The sequence below is a fragment of the Myotis nattereri genome (assembly GCF_964212035.1).
Source record: "Myotis nattereri genome assembly, chromosome: X".
Classification (NCBI taxonomy): domain Eukaryota; kingdom Metazoa; phylum Chordata; class Mammalia; order Chiroptera; family Vespertilionidae; genus Myotis; species Myotis nattereri.
In genome coordinates this window covers 97,943,094-97,965,753 of record NC_138078.1, presented here as the reverse complement: position 1 = coordinate 97,965,753, position 22,660 = coordinate 97,943,094, and the positions used below count along the sequence as shown (strand labels likewise).

The 22,660-nt window shown below is 42.8% G+C and overlaps 1 protein-coding gene across 1 annotated transcript in view; it reads right to left on the bottom strand.

The window, feature by feature from the left end:
- FRMPD3 (FERM and PDZ domain containing 3) overlaps positions 1–22,660 on the bottom strand; it is an 86,863-nt gene that overhangs the window by 47,544 nt on the left and 16,659 nt on the right. The window contains exons 3-5 of the mRNA XM_081115353.1: positions 19,852–19,954; positions 15,861–15,906; positions 2,549–2,653 (exon numbers count right to left, since the gene is read on the bottom strand). Coding sequence (XP_080971479.1) covers positions 2,549–2,653; positions 15,861–15,906; positions 19,852–19,954 — 254 coding nt within the window. The remainder of the gene's footprint in view (positions 1–2,548; positions 2,654–15,860; positions 15,907–19,851; positions 19,955–22,660) is intronic.

The window sequence follows — 22,660 nt, the reverse complement described above, 5'->3', positions numbered from 1 at the left end:
TTGTACCACACCTAATGGCCTATCCTGAAGCAGCAGAAATAATCTGGGTGGGTCCCGAATACTCTAGGGCAGCGGTTCTCAACCTGTGCGACCATCGGAAAACACATAGCATATCAGATATTTACATTACGATTCATAACAGTAGCAAAATTACAATTATGAAGTAGCAACGAACATAATTTTATGGTTGGGGGTCACCACAACATGAGGAACTGTATTAAAGGGTCACGGCATTAGGAAGGTTGAGAACCACTGCTCTAGGACATTCCCATTCAGACTGGTCTGGAGTAGGGGCTTGATTCTACCTGTAGCTAGCTGAGACATATGGAAAGGGAAGTCATGGTGGAGAAAGAGGAGGATGGGAAAGGAAGAGTGGAAGGGAGAAGAAAAGAAGGGAGAATAAAGGAGGGGAAGGAGGTAAGGGAGAGGAAGGCAGGGAATTCTTCACTGAGTGGCCTGGCCTTGGTTCATTACTATGTAATGCTGAGATGCGATAGGTAGCTCCTGTCTGTACTTTCCAAAATCAAGTCACATTTCCTCTGGATTTTCAAGGGCTCATGACATAAACATCCTCTTAGTAACTTGGATCCCAGGGTGTGTTTCATCCTGATCCACAGGGACTCCATACTGTTCCCTTTCCTCTCTCTTCACCAACCCCTGCTTCTCTTCAATTTCTGCTAGGACTGATGTAAAGCCCAACCATTAATTATTTGTTTTTTAATTTTTTTATTGATTAAGTTATTACAAATGTGTCCTTATCCCCATGTTACCTCCTATCCCCCCACTCATGCCCTCACCCCCCTGTTGTCTGTGTCCCATTGATTAGGCCTATATGCTTGCATATAAGTCCTTTGGTTGATCTCTCCCCCTTACCTTCACCCTCCCTACCTTCCCTCTGAGGTTCGAGAGTCTGATCAGTGCTTCTCTGTGTCTGGATCTGTTTTTGTTCATCAGTTTATGTTGTTCATTATATTCCACAAATGAGTGAGATCATGTGGTATTTATCTTTCTCTGACTGGCTTATTTCACTTAGCATAATGCTCTCCAGTTCCATCCATGCTGTTGCAAATGGTAAGAACTCCTTCTTTTTTTACCACAGCGTAGTATTCCATTGTGTAGATGTACCACAGTTTTTTAATCCACTCATCTACTGATGGGCACTTAGGCTGTTTCAAAATCTTAGCTATGGTGAATTGTGCTGCTATGAACATAGGGGTGCATATATCCTTTCTAATTGGTGTTTCTAGTTTCTTGGGATATATTCCTAGAAATGGGATTCACTGGGTCAAATGGGAGTTCCATTTTCAGTTTTTTTGAGGCCAATCATTAATTATTAAGACAGCTTACTAATGGGGCACTGTACTTAGTTCCTTAGGCTTTGCAGCCTTCCTCCAACAGGAATGGAGGAAGAACTGGGATGAGTTTGGGAATGAGAGTCAGGAAAATGGAGATGAAAGACATCTGTGTCCTCAATCCCTTCTTCTGAGTGGCTGTGTCAAAGAACTATAGAAGTGCCTGGCATCCTATTGATTTCCCCATTCAGTCTGGGCCTACTAGCTTCTCTAAACTGCAGCTGTGCCTCAGTACATAAATGTCATGGGTCTCCTGAGACCCTATCCCATGACAGCCAGAAAAAGCACACAGAAGGCTGGCAGCTCTGGCTATCCCTTCCCCCCATCCCCAACCCCCACCCCACCTGCACTCCACACCACACCCTCACCAGATATCACCATCATCTGCAGATTTCTGAGGGACTCTGGCAATAATCCATGATTGCTTACCACACATATTTCTGCTTTAAATCCATCTCTTCTCATTTGCTTATCTGGAGCAGACAGCTCAGCTCATGTAAACCCCACAAAGAAGTGAGAAAGATTGAGGGTGCACCATGACCTCCCAAATTGGTCGGTACATGGCATGAGCTGCCAACTGTCACCTGCTCCTCGAAATCACTCAGCGGGGTATCCTATACTGTCTTAATCTGAACATCCAACATCACCGAGATGTATCCCATGGCAGGGAACAGGTATTTATTTCTCATCCTTTGTGGTGCTGGGAACACAGCAGGTGCCTAATAAAAGCTTTGTGACTTAATGAGAGTATCACCCTTCACTGCACAGTCTTCTTCAGTCAAGATGTGGAGCTGCAGGACCACTTCAATGTGAAGAGAGCTCAATTTCACCAGCTGCTGTCTCTCTAGATCTTCGGAAAACCACTACTTAGTTCTGCTTCTATCAAGTAGCCAAAAGATGTTTATGAGCCATTTGTTCTCAGTGCATGCTGCTGTGCTAGAGATGAAATTTCTCTAAGCACCATGAGGATCTTGAGTGGATTGATGACATATTATTTCACAATGCCCAGGGCCTCTTTGGATGACATATACCCCTCATTTGCTATCCACCCAGAGCCCCAAGATATCCCCCTCCAACCTCTTGGTTATGCTGTCCACTGTGAGGAGCAGCAGAAGAGCAACTGCATCAGAGCAAGACCTCGATGGCTGGGCTAATTCTGGCCAAGGGCCGAGGAGAGGAAATGCAACCGCACTTACTGCATCTGTTTCTCCAACTGCCACCTGCTCAGAAAATCGAACCTTCACAGGATTGGATTTCAGCTTGGCCTTCTTTGCAGCACTGATGAAGGCAGATTTGGGGGACTGGAAAAAGAACAAAGGGCTGGTGAGTTCTCCATCCCTGAGAACAACCTGACCTTTGCCACACCAGAGTTAAGATGTCTCAGGATGGGTATACTTTCCCTTACTGATCAATAAGTCAATAAATAAGTATTGATGCCCCATTAGGTGCATTGCAATGTGCTAAGTGCTTTCTTATATAGAGTGGGGGAAAATCTAGGTTTACAGTTGTGACTATGTGAAACACATGATTTTTATTATATTATTAATTATTTCATTATTTTCCATACAAACAAATATAACCCTACTTTTGCTCCACCCTGAGATTGGTGTGCTCTGAAAAAGCTGGGCATGAATCAAATTTGGGTGAATTTAAACCCATTATTAATGCTCTAGGCCTAAGGGAGTTTGCAAAAATTCTTTAATAATAACACAGTGAATTTTTATATATTTGGTTTTCTTAATGTGAGATATACCTAAATGGTGGTTTTTATTACATCTCAATACAAGCATCTGAAAGGATTTACAGGAATTATTTTATTCATCTCACAGCTATGCCCTGCTCCTAGGAAGGCAGCTCATAAAAATATTATTTTAGATGTGGGAGAAAGGATTCCTAGCACTCCAAAATGATTTATCCATAATTTCTACACTACTTGGAAACAGAGACATCGACAATTTACCCAGGTGTCCTGGCTTTCTAGTTCTGGGCTCTCTACACCTTGTTTCTTTAATTCTACATGAAATGCCCCCAAAATCAGCCTCTCTACTTCTTCAAAATTGTCCCGCAGTATTTCACCTGGCTGGCGTGGCTCAGTGATTGAACCGTCGACTTATGAACCAGTAGGTCACAGTTCGATTCCCAGTCAGAGCATATGCCTGGGTTGCAGGCACAATCTCCAGTGTGGGGCATGCAGGAGGCAGCCGATCAATGATTTTCTTGTCATGGATATTTCTCTCTCTCTCTCCCTCTCCCTTCCTCTCTGAAATCAATAAAAATATATTTTTAAAAAAATTTCCCACAAATTCAGCAGGACACATGGTTATCAAACAAATGGTTATCAAACACTGAAACTAAATCTTTTCTGGGTGCTCCTTGGATTGGATGAAATGCAGGAGTCATGTATTCAGAGGCACTTATTCATTCATGTGACAAATTTAGGGAGGACCTTCTATGTGCCAGGCACTGTTCTAGGTGATGAGGGCATTGCAGTAAACAAGACAGACAAAACTCCCTGACCTCAAGGAACATCCATTCTAGCAGGAACAGACTTACAATAATCAAATAGCTTTTAGATCGCAAATAAGGACTATAAGGACAAACTGAGCAGAGTAAGGGATGCCACAAAAGAATGATCAAGTGATGATAGAAATGATGGAAGTGTTAGTTTAGACAGGATGGTCAGGGAAGAGGTAATATTTAAGCAGAAACCTGAAGGAAGTGAGGGAGAGAAGCCATGAGACTATCTGGAGAAAGAGCCTTCTAGGCAGAAAGAACAATAAAGGTTCTGAGGTCGGAGTAGAAGTAGGGTACATGAGGAACAGCAAGGGGACCTAGTAAGGCCACAGCAGAATGACTGAGGGGGAGTCAAAGGAGTCATGCTTGCAGAGGCAGTGAGGGGCAGGGTCATGTAGGGCCTTGTAAGCCATGGGAAGAATTTTGGATTTTACTCCACTGGATGGTTTTGAGCAGACAGGGTCTGGCTTGCATTTTAAAAGAACTCCTCTGGCTGCTATGTGGAAAATAGTGTAAAAGTGTGATGCCAAAGTAGGGAGACCAATTAGGAGTCTACTGCAATAATAAGTTAAAATATGATGGCAGCTTGGGCTAGGGTAGGAATAATAGAAATGATAGAAAGTGAGTGAATTCTGGATATATTCTGAAGATAGAACCAAGACATTATGTTGACAAACTGGATATAGGAGTAAAAAAAGAGAGGACTCAATGGGAAGAATAGGGTTGTGATTTTCTGAGATGAGGGAGACTGGGAGAAATCAGATTGGGGCTCCTCCAAACCATCTCCCCTACCAGCCTTGTCATGGAGTCTTTGAATCCTATAATCCAGAATTTTTTTTTTTACTTTTTTAAAATTGTTGACACTATTACAGATATCCCCATCCCCCCTTTGCCCACCTCTACCCAACCCCCAACCTCCAGAATTTCTTTATGTTAAGGCCCTGAAAGTCTCTGGCATCTAGGAAGGCCATACATAAAGTTATTTTCTGCCATTAATGCTGTGGTTGAGATTTATTTACCACATCAGCCACAGGAGAGCAGGGCCCTAAGATAAAGGTACACCAGAAACAAATGTCCCCATCAGACCTAGGGCCCTGGTCCAAGCTGTGTTCTCTTCCATAGCCAGTAATCTCATTACCCACATAGGGCAGATTGTAGAAAGCCACCTGTTCAACCTGAGTCCAGCAGGAACCTCAGTCGGTGTCAGTCCAGGCTGCATGGCAGAAACGCCGAAGGAGCTTTTAAAACTCTATGTCAAAGCCCCACCCCAAACCAATTACATCGAGTCCCTGGGGATGGAGCCCAGGTATTTGTATTTTTTAAAGCATCTGATGATTTCAAAATGCAGCTATGTTTGGGAACACTGAGCTAAAGGAACCTCGGACATCTCATCCTGAGCCACAAGGATAATTTGTTGGCTGAAGACAATATAGCACAATGAAATCCAGGGCTGGATATCGTTCCAGAGTGATTACAATATTGATTGTTCATAGGATTTGAGACATGCCTTTGTGTGTTGCACAGCTTGCTGCTCAAATCCTGGGTGGGGAGCTATAGGCTGCAGCAAGAGCATAAGAAAAGGGAAAGAGAGAAAGATCTATAGTTATGTTCAGGCAGTTCTCCTTGACTCCATCAGTAGTCCAAATTTCCACTTGAGATGCTACAGACATGAGGAGGTGAAATCATTCTACCTGACAGACATTTTCTCTTTTTTCTGTGATCATCTGTTATGGGATGCCCTCCTGCACAGTGTGGAACAAGGCATCTCTAGACAACTGAATGGGCCATGCTGTCTGCTCTTCATTTTAACACATGAAACAGAGGCCTGGGAAGAGGACATGATTTATTAAGTTATCAAAATAATTTGGTAGTGGAACCAAAACTAGGAACCAGATTTTCTGAGTCTTGGATTAGTGATTGTTCCTCACAGCAGGCTAAAGTGGAAAGTCCATTCCTGATCTTTCATCTACTGGTTCTAGTTCTACCTTAGTCCTATTGAATATATTCAAACATATGAAGAATCCAAACTAGTACTCTTTTATGTATTCACCTATAGGGAGGGGACAGCCTCCTTGCTATCCCTATCAAAAGTCCAAAATTAGATCCTGTCCTAGAGATACCACTACAAACAAAATATTCACATATATAGGAGCAAAACCATGAAGGAGTAAGTGGAATTGCCATTATTTTCAGGGATTATAATCATTTCAGGTGTCTGTTGTAGTGCTATTTTCAGCTTGTTTGTGCCCCATTCATCATTGGCCCTTGCCCTGTTGGTCTCTAAGACTCCATCCTATTCTCAGTCTTTAGCCTCGATCGCTGATGGTGACTCACTCATTGCCAGTGTTCTTTGCTACATGTCACAGAGTCATATTTAGCTTTGTGCTTCGACACAGTGATACCTGCCTTGCTGTGTGGATACCAGGGACTCTCAAAGGTTACCCTGTCCCAAAGCATATTTAAAGCTTAGCTATGCAACCTGAAGTTCTAAATACTGAAGTCACTCATTTGAATTAAGATATTGAGAATTGGGAAGGCCCTGGTCCAACTGTGAATGTGATATGAGGGAGGAGTATTGAACACAATTCAGGGGCCAGCAGACTATGGCTTGCATGGGCCAAATCCTGCATACCATGTGATTTTTTAAATCCACACTCGAGAATATGTTTATTGATCTGATAGAGAGAGAGAGAGAGAGAGAGAGAGAGAGAGAGAGAGAGAGAGAGAAACATCAATCAGTTGCCTCCCTATGTGTCTGACCTGGATTCGAATCTGAGACCTTTCGGTGCATGGGACACTGCTCCAAACAACTGAGCCACACTGTCTAGCACAGCACACCACCTGCTTTTATAAATAAAACTTGATTGGAACACAGCCATGCTCTTCATTTATATATTGCTAATGGCTGCTCTGTACTATCATGTATGGCCTACAAAGCTTAAAATAATATGGCCCTTTACAGAAAATGTCTGCCAACCTCTTCACTAACTCATTAGGATAGAGTCACCCACTGTTTCTAAAGCATTCCTGATGACAAGAATCACTGGGGAATCCTTGTTAAAATACAGATTCCTAAGCCTACAACCAGACTTAAAAAGTCAAAATCTGCCCTAACCGGTTTGGCTCAGTGGATAGGGTGTCGGCCTGCAGACTGAAAGGTCCCAGGTTCGATTCCGGTCAAGGGCATGTACCTTGGTTGCCAGCACATCCCCAGTGGGGGGTGTGCAGGAGGCAGCTGATTGATGTTTCTCTCTTATTGATGTTTCTAACTCTCTATCCCTCTCCCTTCCTCTCTGTAAAAAAAAAATAAAATATATTTTTTTAAAAAAGTCAAAATCTCTGACGGGGTAAGGCCCAGGAATTTATGTTGTTGAAAATGTCCTAACCCAGTGGTCGGCAAACTCATCAGTCAACAGAGCCAAATATCAGCAGAACAATGACTGAAATTTCTTTTGAGAGCCAGTTTTTTTAAACTTAAACTATAACTACATAGGTAGGTACATTGTTATTAACTTAATTAGGGTACTCCTAAGCTGGCCTTTGCTAAAAACGGCCTCAATCTGATTGAGGTACATTCGCTGAGGTCGACCCCTTCCAACTCTCCCATCCACTTGTACACTTGTTTCATCTATCTCCTTTTGTTCATCCTCTCTATATGTCCAACCCCCCCTTCTTCTAACACCACTTCTTCAAAATAGACTCGCCCAGGCCGAAAACCGACTTCTGCGAATGGGCCACACAGTTTCAATCGCACTGTATGTTCGTGCCCCCTGCACATGGTATTTTGTGGAAGAGCCACACTCAAGGGGCCAAAGATCTGCATGTGGCTCACGAGCCGCGGTTTGCTGACCACTGTCCTAACCCATTAAGCATATATTAATTGAGTACCTTAAAGCTGAGACATCTGAGCTCTTCACTGACCCATTTTTCCTTCAAGCAGCCAGGAGTATCATTTCGAAATAGGCACCCTTTCTGGATAAAATGAATTTTGGCTTGAAACATGGGATTAGAATTGCTAAGTACCTCCGGGGTCACTGCAAACCCTTGAAGCAAATTTAAGCCAGCAGCACAGTGGAATGAGCAATAGAGAAGAGAGCCTGCCTCTTCCTCAGAACTGAATTCAGCAGCTGGTGATTCTTTGGTGGTTCTATTAGCACAGATTTTTGAGTTGTGTTCTCTCATATCTTGGCCAAAGTTGGGTGTATGGCCAAACATTTTAGTGCATAATAGAGCCCACTTTGATAACTATCAAAGAATTTTCAGAGGATGAAGCTCAGGTTCCTGAAGCTTTGACAGCCTCTGGATTCTCTTTTCTGCTGGCTCACTGTCTTTCACAGCTGAACCTACTTATAAGCAATTCCCATAGCAAGCACTGTGGGAGCTTGAGACAATAAAGAGCCATTCTGATTTCATGGGCCCACTAATAATGGACCCAGGTGGCCTTTCCTCACTTGGGACTGTCTAGAGGTGAACATGTCATCTCCCCAGCTTCCAAGGCCTCCCCCAAGCCACACATGACCCTCACTCCCCATCTATTGCCTAGTCAGGTGGTTCTGCGTACAGCTCCCTGGACACACTTGGCTCCTCTGTGTCTCTTTACCACCTTTTATGGCCTCCGGTTTCCCTTTTGCTCAGCTAAAAGACATCTCTAAAGCCCAGCTCAAATTCTACTTTGGTCCTGAATCTTTCCCCAACTCCTCCATTCTCCTCCCTGGATGTCCAATAGTACTCCTTGTTAATCCACATGACAATCGCTCATGTCTCCAACAGGTTATTAAAGAGATGACTTATTATATTACTACTAGAGGCCCGGTGCATGAAATTCATGCACATTGAAAGGGAATTAATTAGAGGAATGTAATTTGGACTATCTAATATCAATAATATGTGAGCGTGAGGCAGTCCGTGTTTCTGAAATTCAATGACATGAATTTTAGCTATTACTTTGCCAAATAAATGGAATTTACAGATATAATTTAAAAGCGCATTCAGCTTAATATTAAAAACTCTGGCTACCGACCAATTCAGGTCTGTTTGCAACTTTTGCCAGCATTGTAAATTGTTTGCAATATCTGCCCATTTGGGGTTACATGTCATGGTTATGAATAAATCAGGCTTGCCATACTTCTTTACAACTGCCATCCTGATATCACTGCTGCATATTTCTGGGACTACCCTCAAAAAATGAAGGAAGTATTATCATTTTACCAATCGGCACATTGTCATTTTCAGATCTAGATTTGAGATAATCCATCAAACCACTATATTTTTCAACTCTCAACTTAGATTGGTTTGCTTTGATGAAATTTATCCAATTGGCCTCCATTTTTGAATATGAATCCACGATAAACTGTTGAGTTAATTTTCCTGCATTTAAAATAGGATTGAACGTGTCCCGCACAGAGAGATGAAATCCATAATACTGCATTTGTGTGACTCGTGTCCTTACATTTTGTCTAGTATTATTGTCGATTACACTGTTGTCTCTGAGTCTTAATGCAATATCTGTTCCCCAGCCTTTTTCACCATGTGGAAAAAGTATAGGATATGTCATTGCATCTAATGTAGGAAACAGGATACTGATTTGTTTCATTTTAGTGGCATTTGGATTATTGGGATCTGGTTTACAATGAATGAGCAAGTCCCTTTCAAAAGGAGGTCCTCCATCTTCGTTTCTGAATATGACAGCAACCTTGGTTACATGGGGAGAATTATATCTACCTGGGTCACTGTTACGATAGTATTTAATTGCCATTGTTACTTCTGTGGGAGCAATACCTTTTGCTGCTGCTTCAGATTGGGCTTCCTTTTCTACCTCATGTAGCATCTTGTACAATTTTGTTAATTCGTTTATTTCATGCATGAGGTTGTTGATGTTGATCATGAGTCTTTCTGAGCAGCCCTGGTTTTCTGGCATTGATAATCTTTTACTTGTAGCTTCGGCTATATCCAAAATATAGAGTTGAGCAAACTTCCGAGAAACCCCATCCGAAGGATGTAAAGTTCCAGTACGGTGATAAACTTGTCCGTGTATTCTAAAACAGTATGGCAAGATCAGATGCATGTTGCTCTTCAAACATTTTTCTGTCAATAACGCCAGCATCTTTCAGCTGCAGAGCTACATTGTATCAACAACACGGTCTGAGATGCAGGTGAATGAGAGTCTTGGCTGTCAAGCCACTGAGAGCTGTCTGACCAACGGCTGATTCTGGCTGATTCTGTGGGGGTGGGACTTCCTCCTCCCTGCTGTCAGTTTCCACAGCTGTGATGAGGAAGCTGGGGTGACAGAGGAAGCAATGCCCTCCAAGCCTCCCTCTCTCTCGCTCTGCTCTATGTCCAGCGGCCTCCTGCTCTGCCAAGTCCTCCAAACCTTCCACTCTCCGCCCACTCTCCCTTCTGCTCTCCGCCGGCGAAGGTCCTGGGAGCCCGCGGGCATGGCTAGGCATGGCTGGCCTCACCTACCTGGGTGCTTGACACCTACATATGCAAATTAAAACCCCCCATCTTTGTCAGGTTAATTTGCATACTCACTCCTGATTGGCTGGTGAGCATAGCGGAGGGGTGGTCAATTTACATGTTTCTCTTTTATTCTATAGGATGTCTTCCCCTAGCACCAAGCACAGAGTAGCACAGAAAAAAAGATAGCTGATAGCTAAGGTTAATAATGAATTAATTCAGCAAATATTATTTGAGTATCTAATATTGGCCAACCATTATACTTTAAGAGGCTCTGTGAAAAAGCAATTCTTCTGCAGTGGTTCCAATTATTTTGGTTTTTTTGTCTGGCCAGGTGGCTCTAAGCAGAGGGTGGCTCTTTGGATATAGGCTAAGTTTTCAGAACCAGAAAATTAGGGTTTCATTTGAAGGGACTGTCTGCTTGCTTTACCAAGGCCATTCTAGGTCACAACCCAGTACTTTATTTTAAAATATTTATTGATGCCCTGACCAGTTTGGCTCAGTGGATAGAGTGTTGGCCTGTGGACTGAAGGGTCCCAGGTTCGATTCCGGTCAAGGGCATGTACCTTGGTTGCGGGCAACATCCCCAGTAGGAGGTGTGCAGGAGGCAGCTGATCGCTGTTTCTCTCTCATCGATGTTTCTAACTCTCTATCCCTCTCCCTTCCTCTCTGTAAAAAATCAATAAAATATATTTAAAAATAAATAAATAAAATAAAAAATAAAATAGCTATAAAATATTTATTGAGGACATGCTATGTGCCAAGGTCTAATGGTACCAAAATTAATACATATTCAGTCAATTGTGGGGAATAATTGGTCAAAGATTAAGAACACCCTTAAATACATATAGGCTTAATAAGTGGCTAACTATACAGAATAGTTTGAGGGGCCCCGGTCACCTCTGTGACTGCCCAATAAATTTCCAAATGGTCTGCCATGGTATGAGTAAACTCCTTTAAAAAGAAAATATCATCTGAAAGAGACTACATATTAGACCAATAGTTCATAATATGTATCTTGGCTACATATCAGATTAATCTGGGAGTCTTTCAAAAGACCAATACCTAAGCTCCATCCCCAGGGCTAGGTCAGGGCTAGAGCTCAAATATTAATATTTGTAAGAGCTTCTCAGGTGGTTCCATTGCATATCCAGGGGTGAGAACCACTATATTAGACCATTATCAGCCATGGAATGTGGGAGCTGGCAGGAGCCAGAGATGGTCTGGTACAATGTTTCCCAAATTCTACTGAGCAATAAATTTACTTATGGCTCTTATTAAATATAGATCACTGGACCACATTCTGGATCTATTGGGACACTGTCTTCCAGAAGAAGTAGTAATCAAGTTTGAACATGATGAGGGTTTGGTAAGAAGCCGTACCATCCATGCACCCATGAGATGCCAAGTGACTGCTGTGGACACAGTACTATGTTCTGTGACGTAAGGGCTATAACACTGAAGATATGCTGGGGAAGAAGCTTTCACTATAGCTTTAGAGAGAAGATTATTTTAGTTGACTTGTCTTATTCACAGTAGTTATGGTCTATAAAGTCACCTCAAAAACTAAACTAATGAATACTGAACAGTTACCCCTAGGGGAAAAGTGTGTGTATGTCTCAGTTATATTATAATCTTAAATTCTAAAAGCAACTCATCCTGTAGTTTCTATTTTCTTTATTTTACCAGGAGAAAATGAGGTTCTGAAGTGTTAAGTGACTTGCCTAAGGCCACCCCACTAACAGGGTTGAGAGTTGGGATTCAAACCCTATGCAACTGTCCCCAGAGCCCGAGCTTTTTGCACTACAGTGCACTGCCCCCTACCATCTTCATCCTCTGGGATACCTCTGTATGATAGCTGAAACAAGAAGACAGAGTATTGACTTGTTTGACCTCAGTTGGTAATGTGTAAATTGGGAGACTCAAATTTTTCATGCTCTGTGCATGTCTGCAAATGACTAGAAAAGTACTGTATTAATTTTGTGGTTAGAAATACATTTTAAGGAATAGGCAAATTTTCAAACACACTCTGTTAATAACAAAGATTAACTGTACATAAATTCAAGATTGACATTCAGTCAGGATGGACTGGTCTGACCACACCTATTGCTTTAAGCCTCCTGGGTGCCACCTGATCTCTCTCGGGACCTCTTTACAAATGATCAACCAAAGGGTTAACACCCAGCAGAGTTAGAAGACCTCCAACACTCTGCTCTTGTGGATGGCTTGCATTCTGATTAGATGTCCCCTTTGTACAGGATGCTAATTGTTTTGACTATCACCTCTGTGTAGATGTGTTCCCCCACATTTATTCTCAAAGGGTTCAGAGAGCACAAGGCCAAGTACTAGCATTTAAGCTCTCGGAGAGTAGGAACTTTGTTTGTCCTGTGCACTGCTATATTTCCAGTCTGGAAGAGCACCTAGAATAGTAGACATTCAGTAAATGTTTGAAGAATAAAAGAATGAATGAAGTAGAAACGCTCACTGAGGTTAATAAGGAACAGGTGTTTGGAAGACATGAGTCTTGTGCCAAATCTTAAAGGAAACACCCATCTATTAGAAGAGATGTGGAGTAATACAAGGACAGAAGTCGCAGGGCAGTAAGACATAAGAAATGCACAAGGAGGAGAAGGAAAGCAGCCTGACCATAGCAAAGAGGCCATGGAATGGGACAGTGGGGGCTTTAGAACTGGGTCACTGGGATAATACAGTTGGGACACAGATGCAGGGGAGTGTTTGGCTTTTCATTCTGAAGCAAAGTTTGAACACTAACTTAGTTCAGGTTGCTGCGATGGCTGAAACTTGGGTTTCCTTCATTCCTTTAACGAATGTTTATCAAGTGCCTACTCTATGACAGGTGCTATTCCAGGCACTGGGGAATACAAGCAGTGAACAAAATACAGTCCCTACCCTTGTGGAGCTGACATTCAAATGAGGGATATAGACAACAAATACATATAAATATAATATTTCACAGGAATGTAAAATGTTACTCTGGAAAATGGTCTGTTAGTTTCTTTAATAAACTAAACATACATTTAATATATGACTGAGCAATAGCACTTTGGAGCATTTTCCCCAGAGAAATGAAAACTTACGTTCACAAAAAACCTGTACATGAATGTTTATAGCAGCTCTATTCACACTAGCCCAAACCTGGAAATAACCCAGATGTCCTTCAATAGGTGGATTACTAAACAAACTGTGGTATATCCACACCATGGAATACTACTCAGCAGCAAAAGGAGAAAGACTATTGATATATGCAACAACTTGGATGAATCACAAGGGCATAATGCTGAATAAAAAAAAAAATCCCAAAAGGTAACATACTATATTATTCCATTTATATAATATTCTTGAAATGATGCAGTTACAGAAACTATAGAACAGATTAGTAGTTGACAAGGACTGAGGCATGAGGAGGAGGTAGCTATAGATATAAAAGGGCAACATGATGGATCCTTTTAGTGACAGAACTGACCAGTATCTTGACTGTTTGGTGTATACATAAACCACACATGTGATAGACTGACACTGAACCATATACACACATTGTATTGATGTCCTGGCTTTGACTTGGCATTGATATAGTACTGTAGATATGAAAGATGTAGACATTGGGAGAAACAGGCATAAGGGTACACAGGGATGTCTCTATTAGACTTTCAAATTCTTGTAAATTTACAATTATTTATTTTTACTGAATTTATTGGGATGATATTGGTTAATAAAGTTATATAGGATTCAGGTGTACAATTCTATAATACACCTGCATATTTTATTGTGTGTTCACCACCCAAATCAAGTCTCCTTATATCACTATTTATCCCCCTTATACCTTCTCCACAATTATTTCAAAATAGAAAAATTTAAAAACAAAGATTTCAGTTCTGATGAAAAAATTAGGCAGTATCAGGAGATAGTGACAGGTAGATGCTAGGGAAGTTGAGGAAGGCTTCTATAAGCTGGTGACATTTGAAGAGACCTAACAAAATAACTCACAGTGAATCTCTGATCAGATCAGTACTTCTAATGACACAACAAGCATGTGCTTAGGAGAGAACTAGTAGCTATTTTCATGACAGAAGATTGGGGAGTGGGGACCGACTGTCCACTGCCCAATAGGCAACTACACATTCACAGTAAGGTGGAGAGGGAGAGGCCTATGGTAACATTCTCCAAGGGAGGGCAAGGCTTCCCTGCTTAGAGACAGAGGAGAATTGTGATTGACAAAGGCCTAGCTGCCAGGGAGCAAGCATGTCAGAGGGGGAAGGAGAGAGAAGGAAGGAGGGAGAGACTATGTGTGCATGAATGTATTGTGTGAGGTTCACACTGACACAGAAGAGCACTGGGGGCCAAGGGGAGAGGTGGTTAGTGCCAGAGTTTGAGTTGAACCCTATCCCCCTGACTCGCACCTGTGCACTGTTCTGGCTTTGCACAGAAATGTCATCTCTCTGGACAATCTTTCTTCCATCTTTGGATAGGAAATCCTGCTGTCCTTCAAGATCTAGCTCAGGTGAATCCTACTTTGTGAACCTCCTGATTTCATGCTCCCCAACCCCAAGAGATGTGACCTCTCTGATGGCTACGGCATGGGTGTGGGACCTCAGTGCTCATGTACAGGGGAGTGTTGAGGACACTTGGAAGGGACAACCAGACTGGAGGTGTAAGAAGAGCTCTGAGTTTTGCACACAAAAGTTTTACACCTGGATTTGTGCATTTGGGTTAAAATTACTATAAGGATGCAACCTCGTAATGGACACTAAGTCTTCTGAGTCCAATTCTTAAGGAGAGGAGCCTAGGGATTTTCATTTTTAATTAGTCCTGCTGACTATATAATCAGGCAAGTTTGGGAAACATTGCTCTAGTCTAAACCCTCAATGTATGGATGAGGAAAGAGGTTCAGAAAAGGGAACTGACCTTTTAACTGGTCACAGCCAATTAGTAACTGAACTAGGACACAGCTCAACCTGTTTGTCAAACTGTCCCTCCTCAGCAACTTTACTAGTATGTTAAACTAGAGGCCCAGTGCACTGGTGGCGGCGGGGGGAAGGTCCCTCAGCCCGGCCTGTGCCCTCCTGCAGTCTGGGAGCCCTAAATCCCCCTGCCACAGTTTTGGGTCTCATACATTGTAGGCCATTTAGTAAATATTTGTATGAATTAATGAATAATATTAGCACTCACTGTCTACAAAGACTTTATGGGAGTTAAACACTGGACAGGTAAATTTTCATGGGGCACAGCAAAAAAGAGGTATACAATATGTCTGGAACTGTGGCAATGGACAGCTTTAGTGGGGTAAAGCAGAGGGCACAGGGCAGAACATAGTAGAGTATAGCCCTTCAAAATCCTCAAGCCTTGGATGTGAGAGCAGACAAGATGTTCAGAAGATGTTTTAAGTTCACTCCTAAATGCTTGGCTCACAAAATGTTGGTCCTAGTTTCTTCTTCCATACTGTTTCCCATCACTATCACTTTCCAATATGGAGTCCTCACATCTCAGGAGGAAGGGTGGATGGCAAAGAGGCTCACTCACCTGATGAGTGTGCAGAACTGTAAGAACGATGAATTCCTTAGCGCTCCTACAGAGAGAAGAGGGAATAGGAGAGTAGTGTATCATGCACTAGGTATTCATCTAGCACAAGAAGCAACACCAGAATTTCCCCCTGGGCTGCATTCAGGTATATGGATTAGGACAGGGGGCTGCCTCTGCCTCCCATCATTTGTGGCAGCTGACATAAATCATCCACATAGGTTCACACAGGCATTTTAAATGGTATTACTGTTATCACTGAATTTGTCATTTTTTCAGGTCTTCTTTTTTATAGTCCTTCTTACATTCTCTCTGTAGAAATCCCCAAACTTTAGGAGGAAATTTATCTGTAGACTAGAAAATTCTCAAGGAAAACTAAAGGTCTGAATTATGGAACTCAAAGGGCACACAATCAGTCTCAGGAGCCATGTACTATGATTAGTGGCAATTTGGTATTTAAGCAAGAGGGGAAATTCAAAGGAAGAACCCAAAGGAGGTCATTTGGTCATCATGACTCATACTCAGCAGATTTGTTTTAATTGAATGACCAAAAAACGAGAGCCAGGGAGCCACAGATGGAAGCCAAGACTCTCCAGATAGCAAATATTCAAAAAGATGAAGAATTTGAAACTCTTCCAACAAGAATTATGCCAATGATCAAACAGGCTGTGAGGTATGAACATCTTCTCCCAGGGATATATAATCCTTTAAAAGAACTAAAAGTACTGGAAAGAATTTGCCTTGAAGGAGCGTCCCTTCCCCTCTTCTTGCTGGCCTTTTTTAAATGTTTCTGGAAACAAAGGTATTCAAGAAGCAGAGTCAAAATGCTCTTGGTTCTGGTATTCAAGAAAGGCCAAGGCCCCCTGCTTAAGGACTTGGAACATTACCCATATTCAGTGAGGTAAAGTTCCGGGATGAATCAGTGCCAGAGTCTGGGAAGCTCCCAGGAGAAGGAAGAAGTTGTGTTCCAAGAAAACACAATGAAAAAAAATCTCTCTTGAAGAGGGCAGGGCCATAGTGTAAGTCATATTATGTGACTTATCTGCTCCAGCCCCTACCACGTCTTCCCATTTCATGTGGAACAAAGCACAAGTCCTTATAGTGGCTACAATTCTCCCCCTTGCTTATCCCACTACACACACTGGCTTCTCTTCTGTTCCACAAACATGCCAGACACACTCCTGTCTTAGGGCCTCTGCCCTGGCTCTTCTCTTTTTCCAGCAACCTCACCTCTTTCAAGTCTTTCTTCAAATGTCACTTCTCCATGAGGTAGACACCGGCTATGCTATTTAAAGTTGCATCCTGTACTTCTTCTGGGCCAAGCACTACTGATCCTCTTTATCCTGATCCACTTTCTAGTCTTCAATAACATTCATCAACTTCTAGTATATTGTACAATTACTTATCATGTTTATTGTTTATAGTGTATTTCATTCCACCAGAATGTAAACTCTAATGTGCATAGATTTTGTCTGTCTTATTCGCTGTTATATGTTCAGTGCCGTAGAACAGTATCTGGTGCACAGTATACACTCAATAATAAATATTTATTGAATGAATGAAATGATCCACTAGCCGCTGAGGTTATCAAATGAGAAAGCTCCATTTTGACCTGAAGGAGCTCTAAACTCCTTCACAAAATTGGGCTAACTCATTCTAGGGTGCAAAGATATCCACTGGAAGCAAAGCAAAGGCTTCTGAGGGGTCGGGCTGGAAGAACCCCAATGTGTCCTGAAGGGGTTGAAAGAACTCACCTCATACTGGTGTGGTAATAGAGGGAGAAGGGTGGAGGGTGGGGAATACAATGGAAAACTGAACTTATAGAAGAGACAAACTAAAGCTCCTTAGGAACCAGACACATTTCAAGACATTGAGCTGGACAGGGAGCATGTCAAGGAGGGCCTGCTTTAGACTTCAACAGGAAGCATTCCAGCCCTAGCTGGTTTGGCTCAGTGGATAGAGCATTGGCCCACAGACTCAAGGGTCCTGGGTTCAGTTCTGGTCAAGGGCATGTACCTTGGTTGCAGGACGGATCCCCAGCCCTGGTCAGGGCCCTTGTGGGAGGCAACCAATTGATATGTCTCTCTCACATCGATATTTCTCTCTCTCTCCCTTCTACTCTCTAAAATTCAATGGAAGAATATCCTCAGGTGAGGATTAACATAGAAAATAAATAAAATACATTTTTAAAAAAGAGGCAGCATTCCAAACCCCTCCAGAGCTAGTAAGAGGGTGTTGTTCAATACACAGGGCACTAAGTCTGCCTTTGAATGGGAGGCAGGGGCTTGGAGACAGGTGGGCTTTGGGAGAACAAGAAAGATGAGTGGGATAAAAACACTCTGAACCAAGAGGGGTTGAAGGAGATGAAGGCAGATTTGGAACAGATTACATAAGGCAGAGAAAGAGAGTGAGAGAGCCAGCACATGGTTCCATTTGGGGAGATAAGCCAAGATACCCTAAACCAGTGATGGCGAACCTATGACACGCGTGTCAGAGGTGACACGCAAACTCATTTTTTTGGTTGATTTTTCTTTGTTAAATGGCATTTAAATATATAAAATATCAAAAATATAAATCTTTGTTTTACTATGGTTGCAAATATAAAAAAATTTCTTTATGTGATATGGCACCAGAGTTAAGTTAGGGTTTTTCAAAATGCTGACACGCCGAGCTCAAAAGGTTCGCCATCACTGCCCTAAACAGAGGTTAGCCCATAGAATTTAAATTCTTCACCTCTGTACACTCATTTCTTATCAACAAATCTATGCAAGGAGGTATGTGGTTGGTATGTATGTGTGCATGTCATGGGAGTTTGAGGTAGGGGAGTGTGTATGGTATATGTATGTATGCATGTAAGCATGTGACACAGGTAGATATGGGTATGTGTGTAATGTATCATTTGTATGGTAATGTGGTGGCATGTTATGAGTATGTGTGCATGGTGTGTATTGTGCATGGTGTGTGTATAGTTTGTGGTGGCATAGTGTGATTCTGTGGTGTGTGTGCACTATGTGAGGACATGGTGTGTTTGTGTGTGTGCTACATGGTTTGCATGGTGTGTGTTATGTGTGTATTAGCTGGTGGCATGTTCAATGTGTGTTGTTTGTGTGGAATGGTATGGGGGTATATAGTCTGCATGTCGTGTGTGTGTTGTGACTATATATGTGCTGTGCATGGGGTGTATATGTGGTATGTGGTGTGTGAGTGCTACGTGATGGCATGGTATGTGAGATGTGTGTGTGTGGTATGTGGAGTGAATGGTATGTGCATGTGGTGTATATGTGGTGTGTGGTGGCATGGTGGGGGTATGGTGTGTGTGAGCTGTGGTGGCATGATGCGTGTGGTATGTGGTGTGTATGGTGTAAGGAAAAGGAAAAGCCAATATGATTACCCCCATGTACAGATGATGGTGGCCCCCTGATGCTCCATTCTCTCTCTCGCCTGCCCCCATCTATAGAGGGCATGAAGGGGTCACACACACCATGAGTAAAATCCACAATGGTAGGTTCCCTTCCTCAACCCACTGGCCAGGGATTTGGATTTTCTCCTTAGCTTTTTATTTTAGACGGGGTAGAGAGGTGAAAAACAATGTCTTGCTCACACTGTGCTTATCTCAGAGCATTCTTTTAATGGCATGTTTGGTTCTCACTGGTCACTTGGTCTGTACCACTGCACAGTAAATAAAAAATCAAGGGGTTTCAGTGAGATAAGTAGTGATGAGGAAGGTGAGAGGTGAGCTCTGGCAGGAGACTCTTCTTTGTGTCTGCTCACATCAATGCAGAAGGCTAAGCCAGAGTGTGTGATGATGACCCCTGGGGTTCCAGAAGGGCTGGATCCTGAAGTCCTGGGTAGCTAGAAGCCCTGGCTAGGGCCACTGTTCTTGGAAGGGGTCATTTCTCAGTGCCAGGGAGGACCATGGTAGCCCTATGCCACTGGTGGGGAATGGGAAGGAATAGTGCTCAGCTCCTGCCAAGGCCCAGAAGGCCTCTGTTACCTGATGAGTTCTATGAACCTCTCCCTTGGGGCTTCACTCACGTCCTCCTCATTAATAGCCACAATCTGGTCACCAGCCAGGAGTTTGTCCTCAGAGGGGCCTCCTGCAGAGGAGAGGAGAGAGGCATGAGGGCTTGGGGCCACTGCTGGGAAAGCACAGGTCTAAGAGAGTCACCAGGGTCTGAGGAAGCTGAAGTGAGTGCTGAGGTCTATAGGAGACAGCGTAGATTGAATGGTGCCGGTGGTGGGAGTGCTCTTTGAGCTCTGTGCCACTGCTGCCTGTGGCAGATGGAGGGCAATGGACTGAAGAAAAAGAAAGAAATGGACCTCCTTTGGTTGGGAGTGGTATGATAGCAAAGGCCTCAGACTAGGTTAATGACTGCTCTCCTGGCTTGGTTCTAAAGAGTAACACAAGCTTTCACTTCCCCAAGAGGCTTCTGCTCAGGCACACGGAATGACTTCCAGACTACTGGAGGTGGTACATGTGACAGGAGGAATCTCCTTACTTGAATATATTCATGCTCACTGCTCTGTAATGATTTAGGTATTCACTTTCCTGGAGACAAGGGGATCCATTAAAAAACCCAAAGGGTTTATTTTCTTTCAACTCTGAGGGAAGCTCCTCTCCAATATATGAGGGGGAAAAGGCACAGACCTTACATCACAGGCAGTTGGAAATTGTTTTTTCTCATTCCCATTTCTATTGTTGAGGTTAAGAAAGCCGATCTGTTTGAGGGATGTGCTTTCTTGGTTGAGGTAAAGGGTGGGGATAGAGGGATACAGGCTGTAGTTTAGCAAAAATCTTCTTGAGGAAAAGCTTTTCAGAGATTGAAGGAGAATGAGAAGTCAGACACAGGCTCACTCAAACCTAAAATAAATGTTTAATGACATATCCCAATATCAAAACAGCCTGGACTCTTGTTTGTGTCCACTTAAAAGGACTAGATACCAACTGCTCCCTCTCTCTACAAAATAGTGTGCTATGCAAATTCCAAAAACGTGAACAAAAAAACAAGCAACTATTATCACTTGAGCACAGAGTCCAATGGCTCTGTAGCATGGAGCTTGTGTTCTGAGGGTGGCTATGCAGGCTCAGCCAGCAGGTTTCACCACTCCAACTACAATGGTACTCAAAGACTTCAGGAGCAGAGAAGCAGACTTTTCGGCCAGTCAGACCTGGACTCTAATCCCAATTGCCATTCACTGGTTGTGTGACCTTGGACTAGACATTTAATCTCTCTCCGAATCTCTTTCCTCATCTGTAAAATGGGAAAACACCTGGGCCTATAATACATTATAAGAGTGTTGGGAGGATAAATGAGATGACGAATATGTAATACTTAAAACAGTTGATTGATGTTGGTAAGAATTTGATAAATGTCCATTATTATATCCTCCCAGGGACAGTTTCTACAACTCATTTTATTCCTTTTATCTACCTCTACCACAAATGCCAATCTTTTAGGTGGAGGCCACTCTATCTACTCTCTCACTTCCTTTCTCCCTTTCTTCCTTTTAGTGGAAATGGTTCTTATGAAACTCAACTCTCTGATAGCGGTGGTAGATAGTATCAATCTTCTACTGCTTTCACAGAATGGTTTGTTGGTATGCTCAGCCATAATCATTTCTCTGTAGGATGCTTCTTGTCTTTTTCTAAATACCAAATAAGTCATCTGCATTTGGGAGCCACCTAGTCCAGAAACAGCTCTGTGGATCAGCCCAAGTCTTCATTGGGCTGGGCCTGTCAGACCCATGGCTTTCTGTGGCTCTTGCCTGTGGTTTTCCTCTTTCCACTCCTCCAACTCTTCCTCTTTGTTATACCACTTGAAGTGGGGGCTTCCTTCAGCCCTGCGAATTCTGTCTCATTTGAAGAGAAAGAAGGGGCTTGGGCTCCTGATGGTCTGTTACTAAGTCTTATGTGGTTCCTCTTACCCAGGACAAATTTGATTTCTGATCAGAAATTCATAAACCTCTTGTCAAACTCTATGACTGACTCAGGAGCCTGAGGTAAGCCACCAACTCCTGTACTGAATTGTTTTTTCTCTATGCCCTCTAGTTGAAGAGAGAGCTTACGAAAATCTTTTTTTGTTTTCCTTTGAGGATTGAAAAATTCATCAAATTTCTGCTAGACCAGTTTGTACTCTGGCTGCTCCTCTTGACTGAGCGAGAAACTGTTGTAAACATCTAAAGCCTCAGGCCCAGCAAATCAGGAACAAAGCTACTTTCTGTCTGTCTTTTCTGTCAATGCCTAGCAGGTTTGGAACAAAACAGTGCTTAGGCCTTTTCCCATTTCATTCATGATGGTTTGTTTCACACTTCAGGTGGAGCCTTCCCTTGTTTCATCCTACATGGCCTCATTCAAGCCCTGCTTCCCCTGAGTGGTATCAGATAGGCTCAGGTGCAAATCCTGCCTCTGCTGTTTTTTTAGACAAGTGACCCTGGGCAAGTCATTTCTCTTCCTTTCTGCCTCAGTTTCCTCATTTACAAAATGAGAATGTTATTACTTACCTTGTGGGCTTGGTTGTGAGGATTAAACGAGATTATGTAAAAGACACAGTAGGTGCTTAATCAATGGTAGCTGTTGTTATTGTTACTATGGCACCCAGAGATTTCATTCCCCGCTCCTCCCCTCCCCTCCCCTCCCCTCCCCTCCCCTCCCCTCCCCTCCCCTCCCCTCTCCTCTCCCACCTATGATTTGTTTTCTGATTTCAGTCTTCAATGACTGACCTAGTTCATGAGTGTGTACCAGTCTCCACAGCCAGATGGTTAGATTCTTGGGGATGGAAAATATGTCATGTACTTCCCTATAA